Genomic DNA, 13,144 nt, shown 5'->3' with positions numbered 1-13,144 from the left:
CAGTCAGAAAAGGAGAGCGTTTGCACAACATTGTGAATGTGTTTACCACTATTGAGCTGTATGCTAAGAAATGGTTACAATGGGATGGGGCGCCTGGGTGGCTCAGTTGGTTAAGCATCCAACTCTTGATTTCAGCTCAGGTCACGATCTCATGGTTTGTGGGATCAAGCCCAACACCGGGCTCTGCCAGCTGACAGCACAGAGCTTGCTTGGGATTCTCTCTGCCCCTCCTCCCACCACTCACATTCTTCAAAATAAACATTCAAAAAAAATGCTTTAAAAATGGTTATGATGGTGGGGCGCCTGGGTGGCGCAGTTGGTTAAGCGTCCGACTTCAGCCAGGTCACGATCTCACAGTCTGTGAGTTCGAGCCCCGCGTCGGGCTCTGGGCTGATGGCTCAGAGCCTGGAGCCTGTTTCCGATTCTGTGTCTCCCTCTCTTTCTGCCCCTCCCCCGTTCATGCTCTGTCTCTCTCTGTCCCAAAAATAAATGTTGAAAAAAAAAAATGGTTATGATGGGAAATTGCATGTACATTTTAACTTACTAATTAAATAATTTATTACTAAACTAGGCATCTGGGTGGTTCAGTTGATTGAGTCTCTGACCTCAGCTTAGGTCATGATCTCACAGTTCGTGGGTCCGAGCCTCATGTGCTGACACCTTGGAGCCTGGAAACCTGCTTCGGATTCTGTGTCTCCCTCTCTCTCTGCCCCTCCCCTGCTTGTGCTCTCTCTCAAAAATGAATAAACATTACACAAAATTTTTTTAATAATAATAACTAAATACAAATGCATATAGACCTGCATCAAAGGACATTTTGGCCTTAAAGGGTAAGACTGTCCCACAAAGGGAAAAGAGTACCTTTGTAGAAAAATGATCTAGAAGCCATCTCTTTAACCAGGTGATCAAAATTAGCACCACCAGTGATTGGGACCTTCTCCATCACCACCATGCGCCTTAGATAAGCAATAGGAACACATCAGTCCTAAGCTATTTTTGCTAAAATTGTTTAACCCAAATCTAAGTATGCATAAAGAATCACAGATATCCAAACATGGTACATTGTAATAAGATAACTGGCTTGAACTTGTAAAAAAAAAAAAAAAAAAAAGCCCATTAAGGTATCTGTTCTAAATTAAAAGAGGTTAAAGAGACATAACAACTCGATGTAAAACCTACGCATGTTGTGTGTAGAAAGGAGTGAGGTCGAGTCGAAGTGCCCAAGCACAAGGGTTAGAATAAGAGCCACAGGATAAACTCAGGCGAGTGTGAGAAAAAGGGAAATTCATATTTCTAATTCGTGAAACAGAAACTAATAGCGAAGAATGACAACAAAGAACTGATGCGCTGAAGAATAATGAAATGTCTACCAAGACTGACAAAGAAGAAGAAAGCACAATATTAGATATAAAAAAGGAGACACAATGTGGATAGTCAAGATTACAAACATAAGGCAGTTCTACAAAGAACTCCGTGATAAATTTGAAAGCACAGACAAGATAAGAAAATAGGAAAACATTTTTCCTTAAGAGTATCACAGAATCCAGAACAGAGAAACCTAAACGATCTATTATCACCAAAAATCTAGAGTTAAAAGTCTCCCCACCCGGGGTGCCTGGGTGGCTCAGTCGGTAGAGCAGCTGACTCTTGATTTCAGCTCAGGTCAGGATCCCAGGGTCATGGGATCGAGCTCCACATGGGGCTCCACACTGAGCCTGGAGCCTGCTTGGGATTCTCTCTCTTTCCCTCTGCTCCTCTCCCCAGCTCGTAATCTCTTGCTCTTGTAACAAGACAAACCAAAACAAAAAAACTTCCCACCCACCCTACACATGCCAGGCACAGTGGTTTTACAGCAAACTTTACCAAAAATTTTAGAAATCCAAAATTCCAATGTTGTACAAACACTTGTAATGACAATAGAACGCTAACTCATTTTATGAAGTTGGAATAATCTCAATATAAAAACAAGGGCAGCGCAGGCAAGAAAAAACTTAAACCATCTCATTTCTGAGCGTGCATGCCAAAATGTCCCCAAATATCAGAAAAACAAGTCCAGCAATATATTGGAAAATATATCATGACTGTTTTATTCCAGGAATGCAAGGATGTTTTAAGGTGAGAAAACTGTCAGGGTGGCTTACCGCAGTCACAGGCTAAAGGAGAAAAAACACGTGGCTCGCTCAGATTACCAGGTGTGCTCCTTGGCACCTGTATGCCAGTGGCCGCATGGTGAGGGAGGAAGCGGGTGGGGAAGTTCTAGTGGAAATGACCTGCCGTAAGGCTGATGCTAAAGTGATACAGGCACAGAGCCCGAAGGGCCACAAGTCTCAAACCTAACAAGTTACTACTATTGGGCATCCAATCGCATGGACTGACCATGGCATCGTGGGGGGCGGAAGGGGAGCTCTTAGAATACTCAGCTCATTCTGGGAGATCTATTCACTCATGGTTGGATTCTGCCGCTAAGTTGGGAAATGGAGGGGGCATTCAACTTCAGAGAATGGCAAAGGGGAGTACTATGCAGAACACAGGACTGTACCTGCATCAGGAAGCTTAGCTACGACCCACAGGAGCTAAAAGACTGAGAAGAGATGGAGAAATGGTGATGAAAAGGTTTTAGGGGGAAAACAGGGGCTATTAGGTACATCACACAATCACTGAAAGCTAGAAAAATATCTAAGCCCAGGCTTACAGATACAATGCCAAAAAAATCGCAGATACATATGACCAAGCGGGTGACAGTCAAAGGAGTACTCAGAGGAACACTGGTAGCCACAAATGTTAGAAAACACGACTGAAATTAAGCACACAACTCAATAACGTAGCTTTGAGCAAATAAACCCAAAGAAACAGAAGGAAAGGGCCAATAAAGTAGGCAGACATCTTGCAAAGCTAGTCAAAGAAAATAAAATGCACAGAATACAGGACAAATGTTTGTTGGTTTTAACTGCTCTCACCCCGTCTCCTTATTCTGGTAAAAGAACCTCTCTATTCTATGGAGCACGTGGTACATATGAATCAGGTTTGGCTCATCTCGCCTCCCACCAAACCCCCATCCTCCCTATTCAGCCCTGGCCACAGCGCTTGCTCAGGAGGGCCAGTGACCCAAGAATACCCACTGATCGTCTGTGAAATACACAGATGCTAAGGGAGGAACTCTTTGCCTGTAAGGACTGAATGTAAACCGGAGCTTCCTGCAGAAAACAATGGTAGGGAGAAAGAGATTCGTCCACCTACAGAAGCAGAGGTAATCCAAGAAACAAAGGAGAGTCCTAACGAAATCATGCCGGACCTGGATCAGCTCTGCCTAGAGCTGTATTCTTAGACCTCTGTCAACGAGCTCTGGTTTGCTTCTGCTAGTTGGAGTTAGATTTTGTCGCTTATAAGTAAGAAAGTCCAAAATGATGCCCCAAACAGCTTAAATACACATGAAATACGACTCACAAAATATAAACTGCCAAAATGGACTCAAGGATAGAAAACCTGAATAAAATGGCACAGAATTAAAAAGCAAAGATCTACCCCTTAAAAAGGAACCAAACAGAGATATTTTTAGAAATAAAGCCTACCAAACTTTTGAGGCAACAAATTACTCCTGTTCTACAAATTATTGCAGAACAAAGAAAAAGATAAAGATTAAACATCTCCAAATCCATTCTACAAGGCTAGCATAATGCTGTTATCAAAATGGAACAGCGACATCATTAAAACAAAAAGTGAAATTGGCCCAGAAGTAAATATAAAAATCCTAAAGAAATGAATAAATCCTCTAAAACTAAACAGGGCTTACAAGCAAACCCAAGGACAGCTTGAGGAAGTCTGTTCATGGACAGCAGCACAGTAATAAAATGAAGACTTTTGGTTAACTCAGTAGATAGCAAAATCCATCACTGTTAAATAAAGGGTAAAAACCTTCAGCAAGCTGGGAACAGAAGGAAACATTTTCAGCCTAATGGAGTTATCTAGCAGAAACTTAGAGCAGGAACTGTGTGATGACACATGAGAACCATTCCCATTGGGAGAAAAACAAGGATGCCACCTAACGTTACACTGGAGGTCCTGATCCCTATAATCCCTAAAGAAAAAAAAGAGTGTCAAGGATAAAACTACCACCAGCGGGACATGACTGGACTACCCAGAAAGCCAAGAGAATTAACTGAAAAACCACGAGAACCGAAGAATTCAGGGGCGTCTGGGTGGCACAGCCTGTTAAGTGTCATGATCTCATGGTTCATGAGTTAAGATAGTGCTTTTCTCCAAATTGAGCTAGGAGATTTATTCACTTATTAATGTTTGAGAGAGAGAGAGAGAGAATGAGCAGAGGAGGAGCACAGAGAGCAGGAGACCCAGAATCTGAAGCAGGCTCTAGGCTCTGAGCTATCAGCACACAGCCCAATGTGGGGCTCGAACTCATGAACCGTGAGATCATGACCTGAAGTCAGACAGTTAACTGACTGAGCCACCCAGGCACCCCTCAAGCTAGATTTAAAACCCTGCCAATGAAAATCTCAAGAGGATTTTTAAGTGGAAATTAACAAGTTCCTTTTAGAGTTCTTATGTAAGAGAAAATATGAAATTTTCAAGGAATAGTAAGGCAGAGATGAGGGAGCTATGAGATTATTAATCCTGCCATAAAACGTGGTAGGTGCACCTACATCAACAGATTAGAAATTCCGAAAGGAGACCCATAAATACGCAGGAATTTCGTTTATTTTAAAAAGATACCTTAAATCTGTGAAGAATGACTCCTTCAGTAGATGGTATACAGATGACTATCCCTTTAGCAAAAGTCACTTCCCATAAAAAATAAATTTCAGCCAAGTTCAATATACACACACATACATATCCTTAACTCACCTGAAGTTTATTTTTTGTACACACAGACATACAAACACACACACATGTATACGTTTAAAGCTATGCTAAGATGCTATAAAGGAAAGTGAACAAGCAGATAAATGAAGCAGTAGCTGGAGAGGACGTGGGAACAGCGACAGGTGTTTCAGGCTGTTTTGGATGGGAGAGTCTACAGCATCTTTGATGCTAACACATCCAGCAGAAAGGATGACAAAAACCAAAACTTCCATACAGTCCTTGAGCAGGAGGACAGACAAGCTCCAAAGCACAACAGAAAAGGTTTTAGTCCCACTGGATTACAAGGGGAAATGAGAGACAAGACAATCCATGAGCACATTTGTACGCTTGGTAACGGAGAGGTGAGAGTTCCCTCCAAAGGCTATGATTTAATGAAGTATGTGGTCAACACCTAAGAGGAGGAGGAGGAATTGGCAGACAACGTAAAAGTTGTGAAATACAACATCCCAGAGAAGATCTGCTAGGCGGTGCTGAGTGTCCACTTGAGGTTTTGTTAATTATGAATTTAAGGTAGAACTAGTGAGCTAGGTTGGCTGTTTTCTCTAGCAGTTACTTGAGCATAAGCAGAGAGGTAAACGGGTTGGCCAGGGTTAGGTTTTACTAGATGAACACAGTGGAGGGAAACAAGGCAGCGGGAGGGTGTAGGGAAGTGGAGATAGGAGAGTAACAGTAAGAAGGGAAAGGAGCGGGGTGGGGGGTGGGGGGAGGCCTGCAGATAAAGATAAAGAGGAGGTAGTTGAGCAAGCAAGCAAGCAAGCCAGGAGGTGGTGACTGCACAGATGTATGAATTCAAGAAGGGCAATTCCTACCAATGACAGGGATCCAGGGAGGGACCGAAGACACAGGCAGCAGGCCTGAAGTGGAAGACAAAGAAGTAGGGGGCCACACACAGTGTTGAAGAGACCCACCCCCAGGAGGTAGAAAATGACGACAGAAGCAGGAATAGAAGACTCTGAGCCAGGGGGTTAAACTCTTCAACGTCTGAACAGTGATTAGGTCAAGGCCAATAGTGAAGAGGGAGTGCATGGCCAGAAGTATGAGCTTCAAAGGACAAGTGGGATGGTTTGCAAGAGGGCTGAGGAGTAATGGTCTGTGTAGCCACAAGGCCGCCACCAGGCAGAGGATGTACACCGCAGCACGGAGGTGGGCATTCCTGCAGTCGTGGTGACTGGCATGCCAGGAAAACAGCTTACGAGGCACTGTGAAATTTGTCCTGAGTGTCTCTTAGAGGCGGAGGCACTAGATCCTTCCGCCGTGCTCCTGAATGCCTGACTCAGTATTACTTGGCAGCAGGCAACAGAGAAGGATTGCTCCCAGTTAGTAAATACATGCATGAAGGCACAGCACAGGGCCTGGCGCTTACTGAGTGCCCAGTGAGAATCTAGGAAAGGTTCCAGCCATTTCCATTTCCTGCCCGTTTAGGACCTGCGCCAAGGAGCAGTCTGTAACTTCACGAATCCCTCCTCCCTCCAGAGAGCCACTCAGACACCAGCACAAGTCGTCACCCACCAGGGGTTTAATTCTCCTTGAGCAGAAGGTCAGTTCAGAGAGGGGCCCTGCCTTGTCCCCCATCCAGAGGGGGAAGATCTGCAGAGCACCCCAGGAATGTCTGAGCTCAGAGGAGCCAATCCTAGTCTCTGGGCAAGAGAAGCGGGTGGAGGGACTCAGGCTGCCTCTTCCTCTTCGCTCTCCTCCTCGCTCTCATGATACTGTCTGCGATTGGTGTTAACAAAGAGGTCAGAATCATCTTCAGAGCTGGACTCTTCTCCTGATGACTGTGGCTCCACTGGGAGTTCTGGCGGAGTCTGTCTGCATGGGGGAAAGGGACAGGGTTAACCCAATGGCTTCTGGAAAAACTAGACTGGCAATCAAGGAGCCCCATAAAAAGGAGGGCATAAGGCCAAGAAAAATTGTCTGAAGACCGCCTCCCACCTCACATCAAAAGTCTGCAAGAACCACTGGTTTTAATAAGGAGTCCAATCACCAACACTCAATGGACTCACACTACATACCAAGTGCTATACTAACCAATTTTACAAGCATTAACTCCTTTAATCCTCACAAAGCTCCCATCTTACAGGCGGGGAAATCCAAGCCTAAGAGATGAAGTAACCTGCTTAAACCAGTCATTTACAAGTGCAATTGCCATGATTTTAACCCCAGGCATCTGACTTTCAAGCCACACTCGCAAACACATATCCTGGAGCTCTCACCAGGGACTCTACACAGACAGAAAGAAGGTCTCTATTTTCCCCTCAAGTCTCCAAGGCCTTAGCCCCTATTTTCTGTCCTAAGGCTTGTTCCTCACCTGTTCCTACTGTTGTTGTGCTTCTCAGCCACTTCTGAGAAGGCCTCAGGCCTGTACCAAGAGAAGAACCAGGGTCAGAAAAGACAGAAAAATCTATCAGCAAAAAAGCTGTTTCCAGCTGTCCCTGCCTGGGATGCCATCTTCCCTCCCCCACCTCCACAGCTAGGAAGTCAATATCCCCCAAAATGAGACAGGCAGTGACCAAGGGGACCACCCTACCAGAGCCCTTCCTTCTGCAGAGAGCGCACATGGTCTTTGCAGAGCACGAAGGAGATCTCAGCCTTCACTTTTTCTCCCTCTTCAATCGGGTCAACAATGAGAAAGTCGCCTGCAGGTAAGACAGGAGAAAAGACACAATAAATCCTGCTCGCAGCGGGGGAAACCAAGCCCCCAGGAAACAGTTGTCTCCTACAGGGCTACCTCTCTCACCTCTCTTGATCCAGATGTTCTTCCGGTATTTGGAGGGCATGCTCACCAGGAAGCGCTGCCCCTGGGCTGTCTCCACCTCATGCAGATTGTTCCCTGGGGTCCTGAGTACCTGGTCCAAGAGAGACCAAGAACCAGTCAGCCTCATCAGCCAGCTCAAATACTCAGTGAGCTGTGCTGCACCTTACCGCCGTGCTAGGGGCCCAAGGGGAACAGAAGGATGGGGAGGCAGAGCCGCTTATGCCCAATGCCACTCACCCTCACGATCTGCTGCTGGTCAGAGGGCACCATATGCTCCCCCAGCACCTCCTTCACCACATGCTTCCTCTTGGTGGCCTGAGACATGCTGGGGCCCGTCCCAGGGGGGTGAGGGATGGGGAGACTGCCAACTCCTCCTCCCGGGTTTCTTCGATGGCAAGTTCAGAACCCAGGACTGTTCTGAAGACGGAGAAAGACCTTTTACTGACGAGTGACTATGTCCTGGTTAAGAACATGACCTTTAAAATCTAATTACTAGGGTTCAAATTCTATCTTGGCTATGTCCCGGCTGTTCAACTTCCCTAGTTTCAGAGAACAATAATAGCTAACTCTGATCACCGTTAGTAGAATAAAAGAAGGCAAGCAAAGTACTTAGCACAGCATATGACACATAAAAACAACTGACTGGGGTGCTTGTGTGGCTCAGTAGATTAAGTGTCCAACTCTTGAGATCGTCTAAGGTCCTCATCTCGCAGCTGTGAGATCAAGCCGGGAGTCTGGCTCTGTGCTGAGCATGGAGTCTGCTTGGGATTCAATCTCTCTCTCTCTAAATAAACATTCTATTTATTTACTTACTTATTTAGGAGTCTGCTTGGGATTCATTCTCTCTCTCTAAATAAACATTTAATTAATTAACTATGTATGTATGTATGTTTATTTACTTTTAAAACCGAGAGAGAGCACGAGCAAGAGAGAGGCAGGGAGAGAAGACACAAAATCTGAAGCAGGCTCCAGGCTCCCAGCTGTCAGCACAGAGCCCCGCCGCAGGGCTCGAACTCAGGGACTCGAACTCAGGGACCGCGAGATCATGACCGGAGCCAAAGTTGTACGCTCCACCGACTGAGCCACGCAGGCGCCCCCGGAAATAAACACTTTAAGTAAACATTTTTAAGTAAATATAAAAAAACCCCTCCTGTTACCACATGTGCGGGCACAATCAGAAACTAAATACATGTCCTACAGAAAGAAGTCACTCCAGCAACGGCCCGGGGAAGGAGTGTGAGAGGACCTAACTGTATGTCCCTCAACACATCCGTACATCCCTAGCACAGCCACACAACACAGATGCTCAATTGTTCAACACACTACAGTCAGAGACCGATGGTCCGAGCCAGGAACAAGTTCATAAAAGGCCGGGTAAGCCGGCTGGGTCTGCGGCATCTGATTTCCGACTTGGGTACTGAGAAGGCAGGGCTCGTTCCACCAAGGCTGAAGGTTTCCAAAGGAAACTCCAAAGTGTCACCTCTAGCCGCTGTCCCCTGCCCTCCTCCCTCCCTCTCCCGGAGGAAAGACGCTGAGAGCGAGACCCACACTTACTCTCTGGCCTTCGTCTCCCGCGGGCGCTGCCCGAACGACCTCGTTCTCCGGGACGCTGAGAGCAGCTCGCCCACGACTCACTTCGCAGCTAAGCCAACGAAGGCACAGAAAAGGGGCCTGCCGGCGGTCACGACGATGGTGTGGACGTATACTCAGGTCCCCCGCGCCTCTGACTTCTAGCCGACTCCTCCAAGCCCAGTGACGACGAGGACTACGCGAGCCCTCCTGGGTCGGATCCTTCCGAGCACCGTACTTCCGGTGCTACCTCGGAAGCCTCCTGGCTACCCTCCCCCGCCTCGTCCGTCTCTTTAACTCTTCCCACCGCCAGGTCAGCCGAGGCTAAGTTTTTAAGTTCCCGATGCGGGCAGCGGGGAATGGAGTTTTCTCCGACGCCCCAGCTTCCTGAGACCGGACATCCTGCCCGAGAAGCGAGACCACAGAAGGCAGCCGGGCTTCCCGAGAGGCAACCCGAAAGCCAAGCCTACTAAAAGGCGCCACTGAGGTCGAGAGCGCCTCATCTCTATGGCTCGAGGCGGCTAGAAGTGCCCAATTCGGAATTTTTTTTCACAGGCGGCTCTTGAGGCGACCCGGAAGCGGAAGTGGAAGAAAGTTCTAGTGGGTTGAGGTATCGCTCGGAGCAGCCGGGTGGCGGGAGGAGCCGTTACGGGAGCGGGAGCTGCCGGTGAGCGCTAGCTGCGGAGCAGGGCCGGAGCCGGAGGCGGGAGGAGGCGCGGGGAGGAGGGGTGGAGAGGAGCCCGAGCGCTGGAGCGGCCTAGAGGATGCGCCCTCGGAGAGGGCTCGGCCGCCGGGCGGGGAGAGGGCGGGGCGGGGCGCGGCGGCGCGTGGAGGGGGCGGGGCGGCGCGCGTGGGGCGGGGCCGGAGGGCGGGGCGGGAGCGCGTGCGTGGACCCCGCCGCGCGGGAGGAGCGGGTGCGCGCGCTCCGGCCAGCGCGTTCGCTCTGTGAGCGGCGTGCGCGGGCGAGTGGGGGCCGAGCGACCCTTGGTTTGCTTTTCGGCCCAGGGGAGCCGCTCCTGGCGGGGTCAGTGCCTTCTTAGCCCAGCCAAGGTCACACAGGGAGTGACAGCTCAGGGAGGGCCCCGGCCACCGACTCTGGGAATCCTCCCGCTGCCCCGAGTGCGCCACCTGTGAGGGCAGGAGAGTTTTTTTTCCTCCTGGGCAGCGCTAAAACCCAGATCCCGCAGGGAAAGGTTCTTTTGCCTGGCGGGGAAAACACTCTTCTTGGACCCCCGTTCTCTCCTCCGTGAAAGGAGGAGGATCGGGTTAGCCGCCGCAATGGCTGGTTTCGCGTTCTCTTACTAGAACAGGGCCCCTGGGCCCTTGGGAGTTCCCGGTTTTCAGCCCTAACTCCCTTTTCTTGGGATTCCTAGATTAAGCTGATCAAGATGACAACCTCCCAAAAGCACCGAGACTTCGTGGCAGAGCCCATGGGGGAAAAGCCAGTGGGGAGCCTGGCCGGGATTGGTGAAGTCTTGGGCAAGAAGCTGGAGGAAAGGGGCTTTGACAAGGTGCGGGGTGACTGCATGCATCTGGGGGGGGGGGCGTGGGTAGGGCAGACTACCATGTTTCCTGGCAGTTAGGGGTGAGGAAAGCGAGAGTAACTGTTGGGGGTGGACAGCGGTGTGTGGTCTGAAGGGGTAGCCAGAGCCTGTCGGACCTGCCAGCCTCGCGTGCTTTGAAGCCGCAGTAGTGGCCTTCGAGCACTGAGCAGCATGCCCTTTACTTTGCCCGTTGTGCAGGCCTACGTGGTCCTTGGCCAGTTCCTGGTGCTAAAGAAAGACGAAGATCTCTTCCGGGAATGGCTGAAGGACACGTGCGGTGCCAATGCCAAGCAGTCCCGGGACTGCTTCGGGTGCCTTCGGGAGTGGTGCGACGCCTTCTTGTGAGGCTCTCCGGGGAGCCCCCAGCCCCTGGCCCCAGCATGGAGTCTCCAGAGTTTGCAGCCGCGTGGGGACTCCTCCCCTGTCCTCTACAAAGGAAGAGATTGCTGTCGTCGTGCTCCACCTCTGATGTACTCCAAGGTCTTTTGGGAGTTCTCTCCACTCGCCATTTCAACTTTTTGAAATTCTCGCCCTTGCATGCATTTCCCTTCGCCTTCCCCTGCCAGTTTCATGTCAACAATTACCAGCTTCTCCGAGTGGATTCCAGGCCCTTCCCTGACCCCCACTCCCACCCCCACCTCTGGTCTGTTTTATGCTATTTGGCTCTTTTTTGGCAAAACAGTCACTGTCCTTGTAAAGTTTTTTAAATCAATAAAGTCAGTGGCCTTCCTGACTGGGCGTTGTGCGTTGAAAAGCAGGTGGGCTGGGACTTCCCCACAGACTGACCAGGTCTGCGACACTCCTTATCAGCGCAGATCGAAACTGGCGGCTTCCTTCCTACCCGGGAGGGTAGCCACCCTAGCCACGTAGGCCTCAGCCAGGTGCTTTGGCGTGTCCCTTAGTAACCTGGCAGGGAGTGTGGGCTGATATCTCCCTGGGATCTGGGTGGGCTGTGATGTTCCAGATGTCATCCGAGTCAACATCTGGGCTAGGCAGCACCTGGTGGAAAAGTCAGTGGGAGTCCAGGGTACCGGGAAGAGGGTGAATCAGATGTAGGTAAGAGTTCACCTGCCAATCATCGGGTGCTTTCCTGGCCTTTGGGAGGAGTGGCCAGGCCTCTGGCTCTCTTAGGGAGGTTAGGGAGCCAGAACATGGACATCACAACTACGCGGGCTTGAGTGAGTTATACTTTTGTTGGGTATATTTTTGTCCTGGTCTTTGTTGAACGCTCAGTGTTAACCAGGCCCGCAGCTAAGATCTTTGCAAACATATTTTTCTCCCCTGGTAAGAGGTCATTGTTTTTTCTTTTGTAGGTGAGGAAACCAGAGGCTCAGAGAGACTAAGTAATTTGACCATGGACTTCCTGCTCGGAAGGTGCCAGATTGGCCCTCAAAATGTAGCTCAAAACCCACGTACCTGAGGGCCCTTTGTTCCCTGGTCACGTCACTTGGCCTCTCCAAGCCTCTGTTTTCCCACTTGGCAAATGAGGTGGTTGTAAGGAGCAGGTATAACGCTAGCTGTGTGGCACCCAGCCCTGCTTGGCTTTGTTTCTTTCCCCGGACCACTAATGAGGAACTCCTTGCTTGCAGACTTCTCCCCGCAGGACTTACAGTCTGGTGAAGGGAGCGTGACAGGTATTAAATGCAAAAAATTGGGATACTATGTGAAGGTTCTCGTGATCCCGGGGAAGGGAAAAATGAAGGAAAAGTTGAGAAACTCAACTCCGCTAATAGCAACTTTGTCTGAAGTACCAAAGAGAGGGGCAGTGCTACCCCAGGGTGGGAAAGGATACGGGCCACACACATACACAACAGGGCTGCATGCAGAGAACTTGACTATGATGAAGACGAAGCAGACAAGACAGAAAAAGAGTAAAAGACTTGAATGGCAGCCATGAAAGGAATACCCCAAATGGCGGATAAGCTTAGGAAAAGGTGCTCGATCACAGGAGTCGGAAACGCAAATGAGATGCCGTTGTCCACTCCCTGGCAAAAATTCCAAAGTCAAACAATACTAAGTGCTGATGAGGGAGTGAAGCAACAGTTTCCATCCAGCTGGTGGGAGTGTAAATTGGTATGAGCCCTTGGGGAAACAGTTGGGCGTTTTCTAGTAAAACTAAAGATAAGACCCATCCTGTGACCCTGCACGTCTGCTCCCGGGGCCACTGCCAAGGACTCTCGCATATCCGTACCTGAATGCGCGTTCACGGATGCGTGTTCACCGCAGCTTTATTTATAACAACCCCCAACTGGACCAACCGTAACGGCTGTCGGTACCAGTGAACGTGAACAAATGACAGGTGAACCGAGCGCCCCAAATGTCAAATGCCGTGATGCCGTTCACGTAAAGTTAAGTGGATCCCTGCTCAGGGATCCCTGTATAGGTGGTAAGACTCTAGAAA

General features: G+C 49.4%; 2 protein-coding genes across 2 annotated transcripts; one reads left to right on the top strand and one right to left on the bottom strand.

The window, feature by feature from the left end:
* Positions 1-4,692: 4,692 nt before the first annotated feature.
* Positions 4,693-9,456, bottom strand: EIF1AD (eukaryotic translation initiation factor 1A domain containing). The gene is made up of 6 exons (XM_047878871.1): positions 9,185-9,456; positions 7,868-8,047; positions 7,613-7,721; positions 7,403-7,511; positions 7,184-7,234; positions 4,693-6,684 (listed from the first exon to the last, which is right to left on the bottom strand). The coding sequence occupies exons 2-6, from the start codon at positions 7,952-7,954 to the stop codon at positions 6,540-6,542; spliced, it is 501 nt and encodes a 166-aa protein (XP_047734827.1). The 5' UTR covers positions 7,955-8,047; positions 9,185-9,456; the 3' UTR covers positions 4,693-6,539.
* A 254-nt stretch (positions 9,457-9,710) lies between these two features.
* On the top strand, positions 9,711-11,476 carry BANF1 (BAF nuclear assembly factor 1). Its single transcript, XM_047878873.1, has 3 exons — positions 9,711-9,866; positions 10,573-10,710; positions 10,942-11,476. The coding sequence occupies exons 2-3, from the start codon at positions 10,588-10,590 to the stop codon at positions 11,086-11,088; spliced, it is 270 nt and encodes an 89-aa protein (XP_047734829.1). The 5' UTR covers positions 9,711-9,866; positions 10,573-10,587; the 3' UTR covers positions 11,089-11,476.
* The last annotated feature ends 1,668 nt before the right edge of the window (positions 11,477-13,144 follow it).

Source organism: Prionailurus viverrinus, chromosome D1 (assembly GCF_022837055.1).
Source record: "Prionailurus viverrinus isolate Anna chromosome D1, UM_Priviv_1.0, whole genome shotgun sequence".
NCBI lineage: Eukaryota > Metazoa > Chordata > Mammalia > Carnivora > Felidae > Prionailurus > Prionailurus viverrinus.
This window is presented reverse-complemented; position numbering and strand designations above follow the sequence as displayed.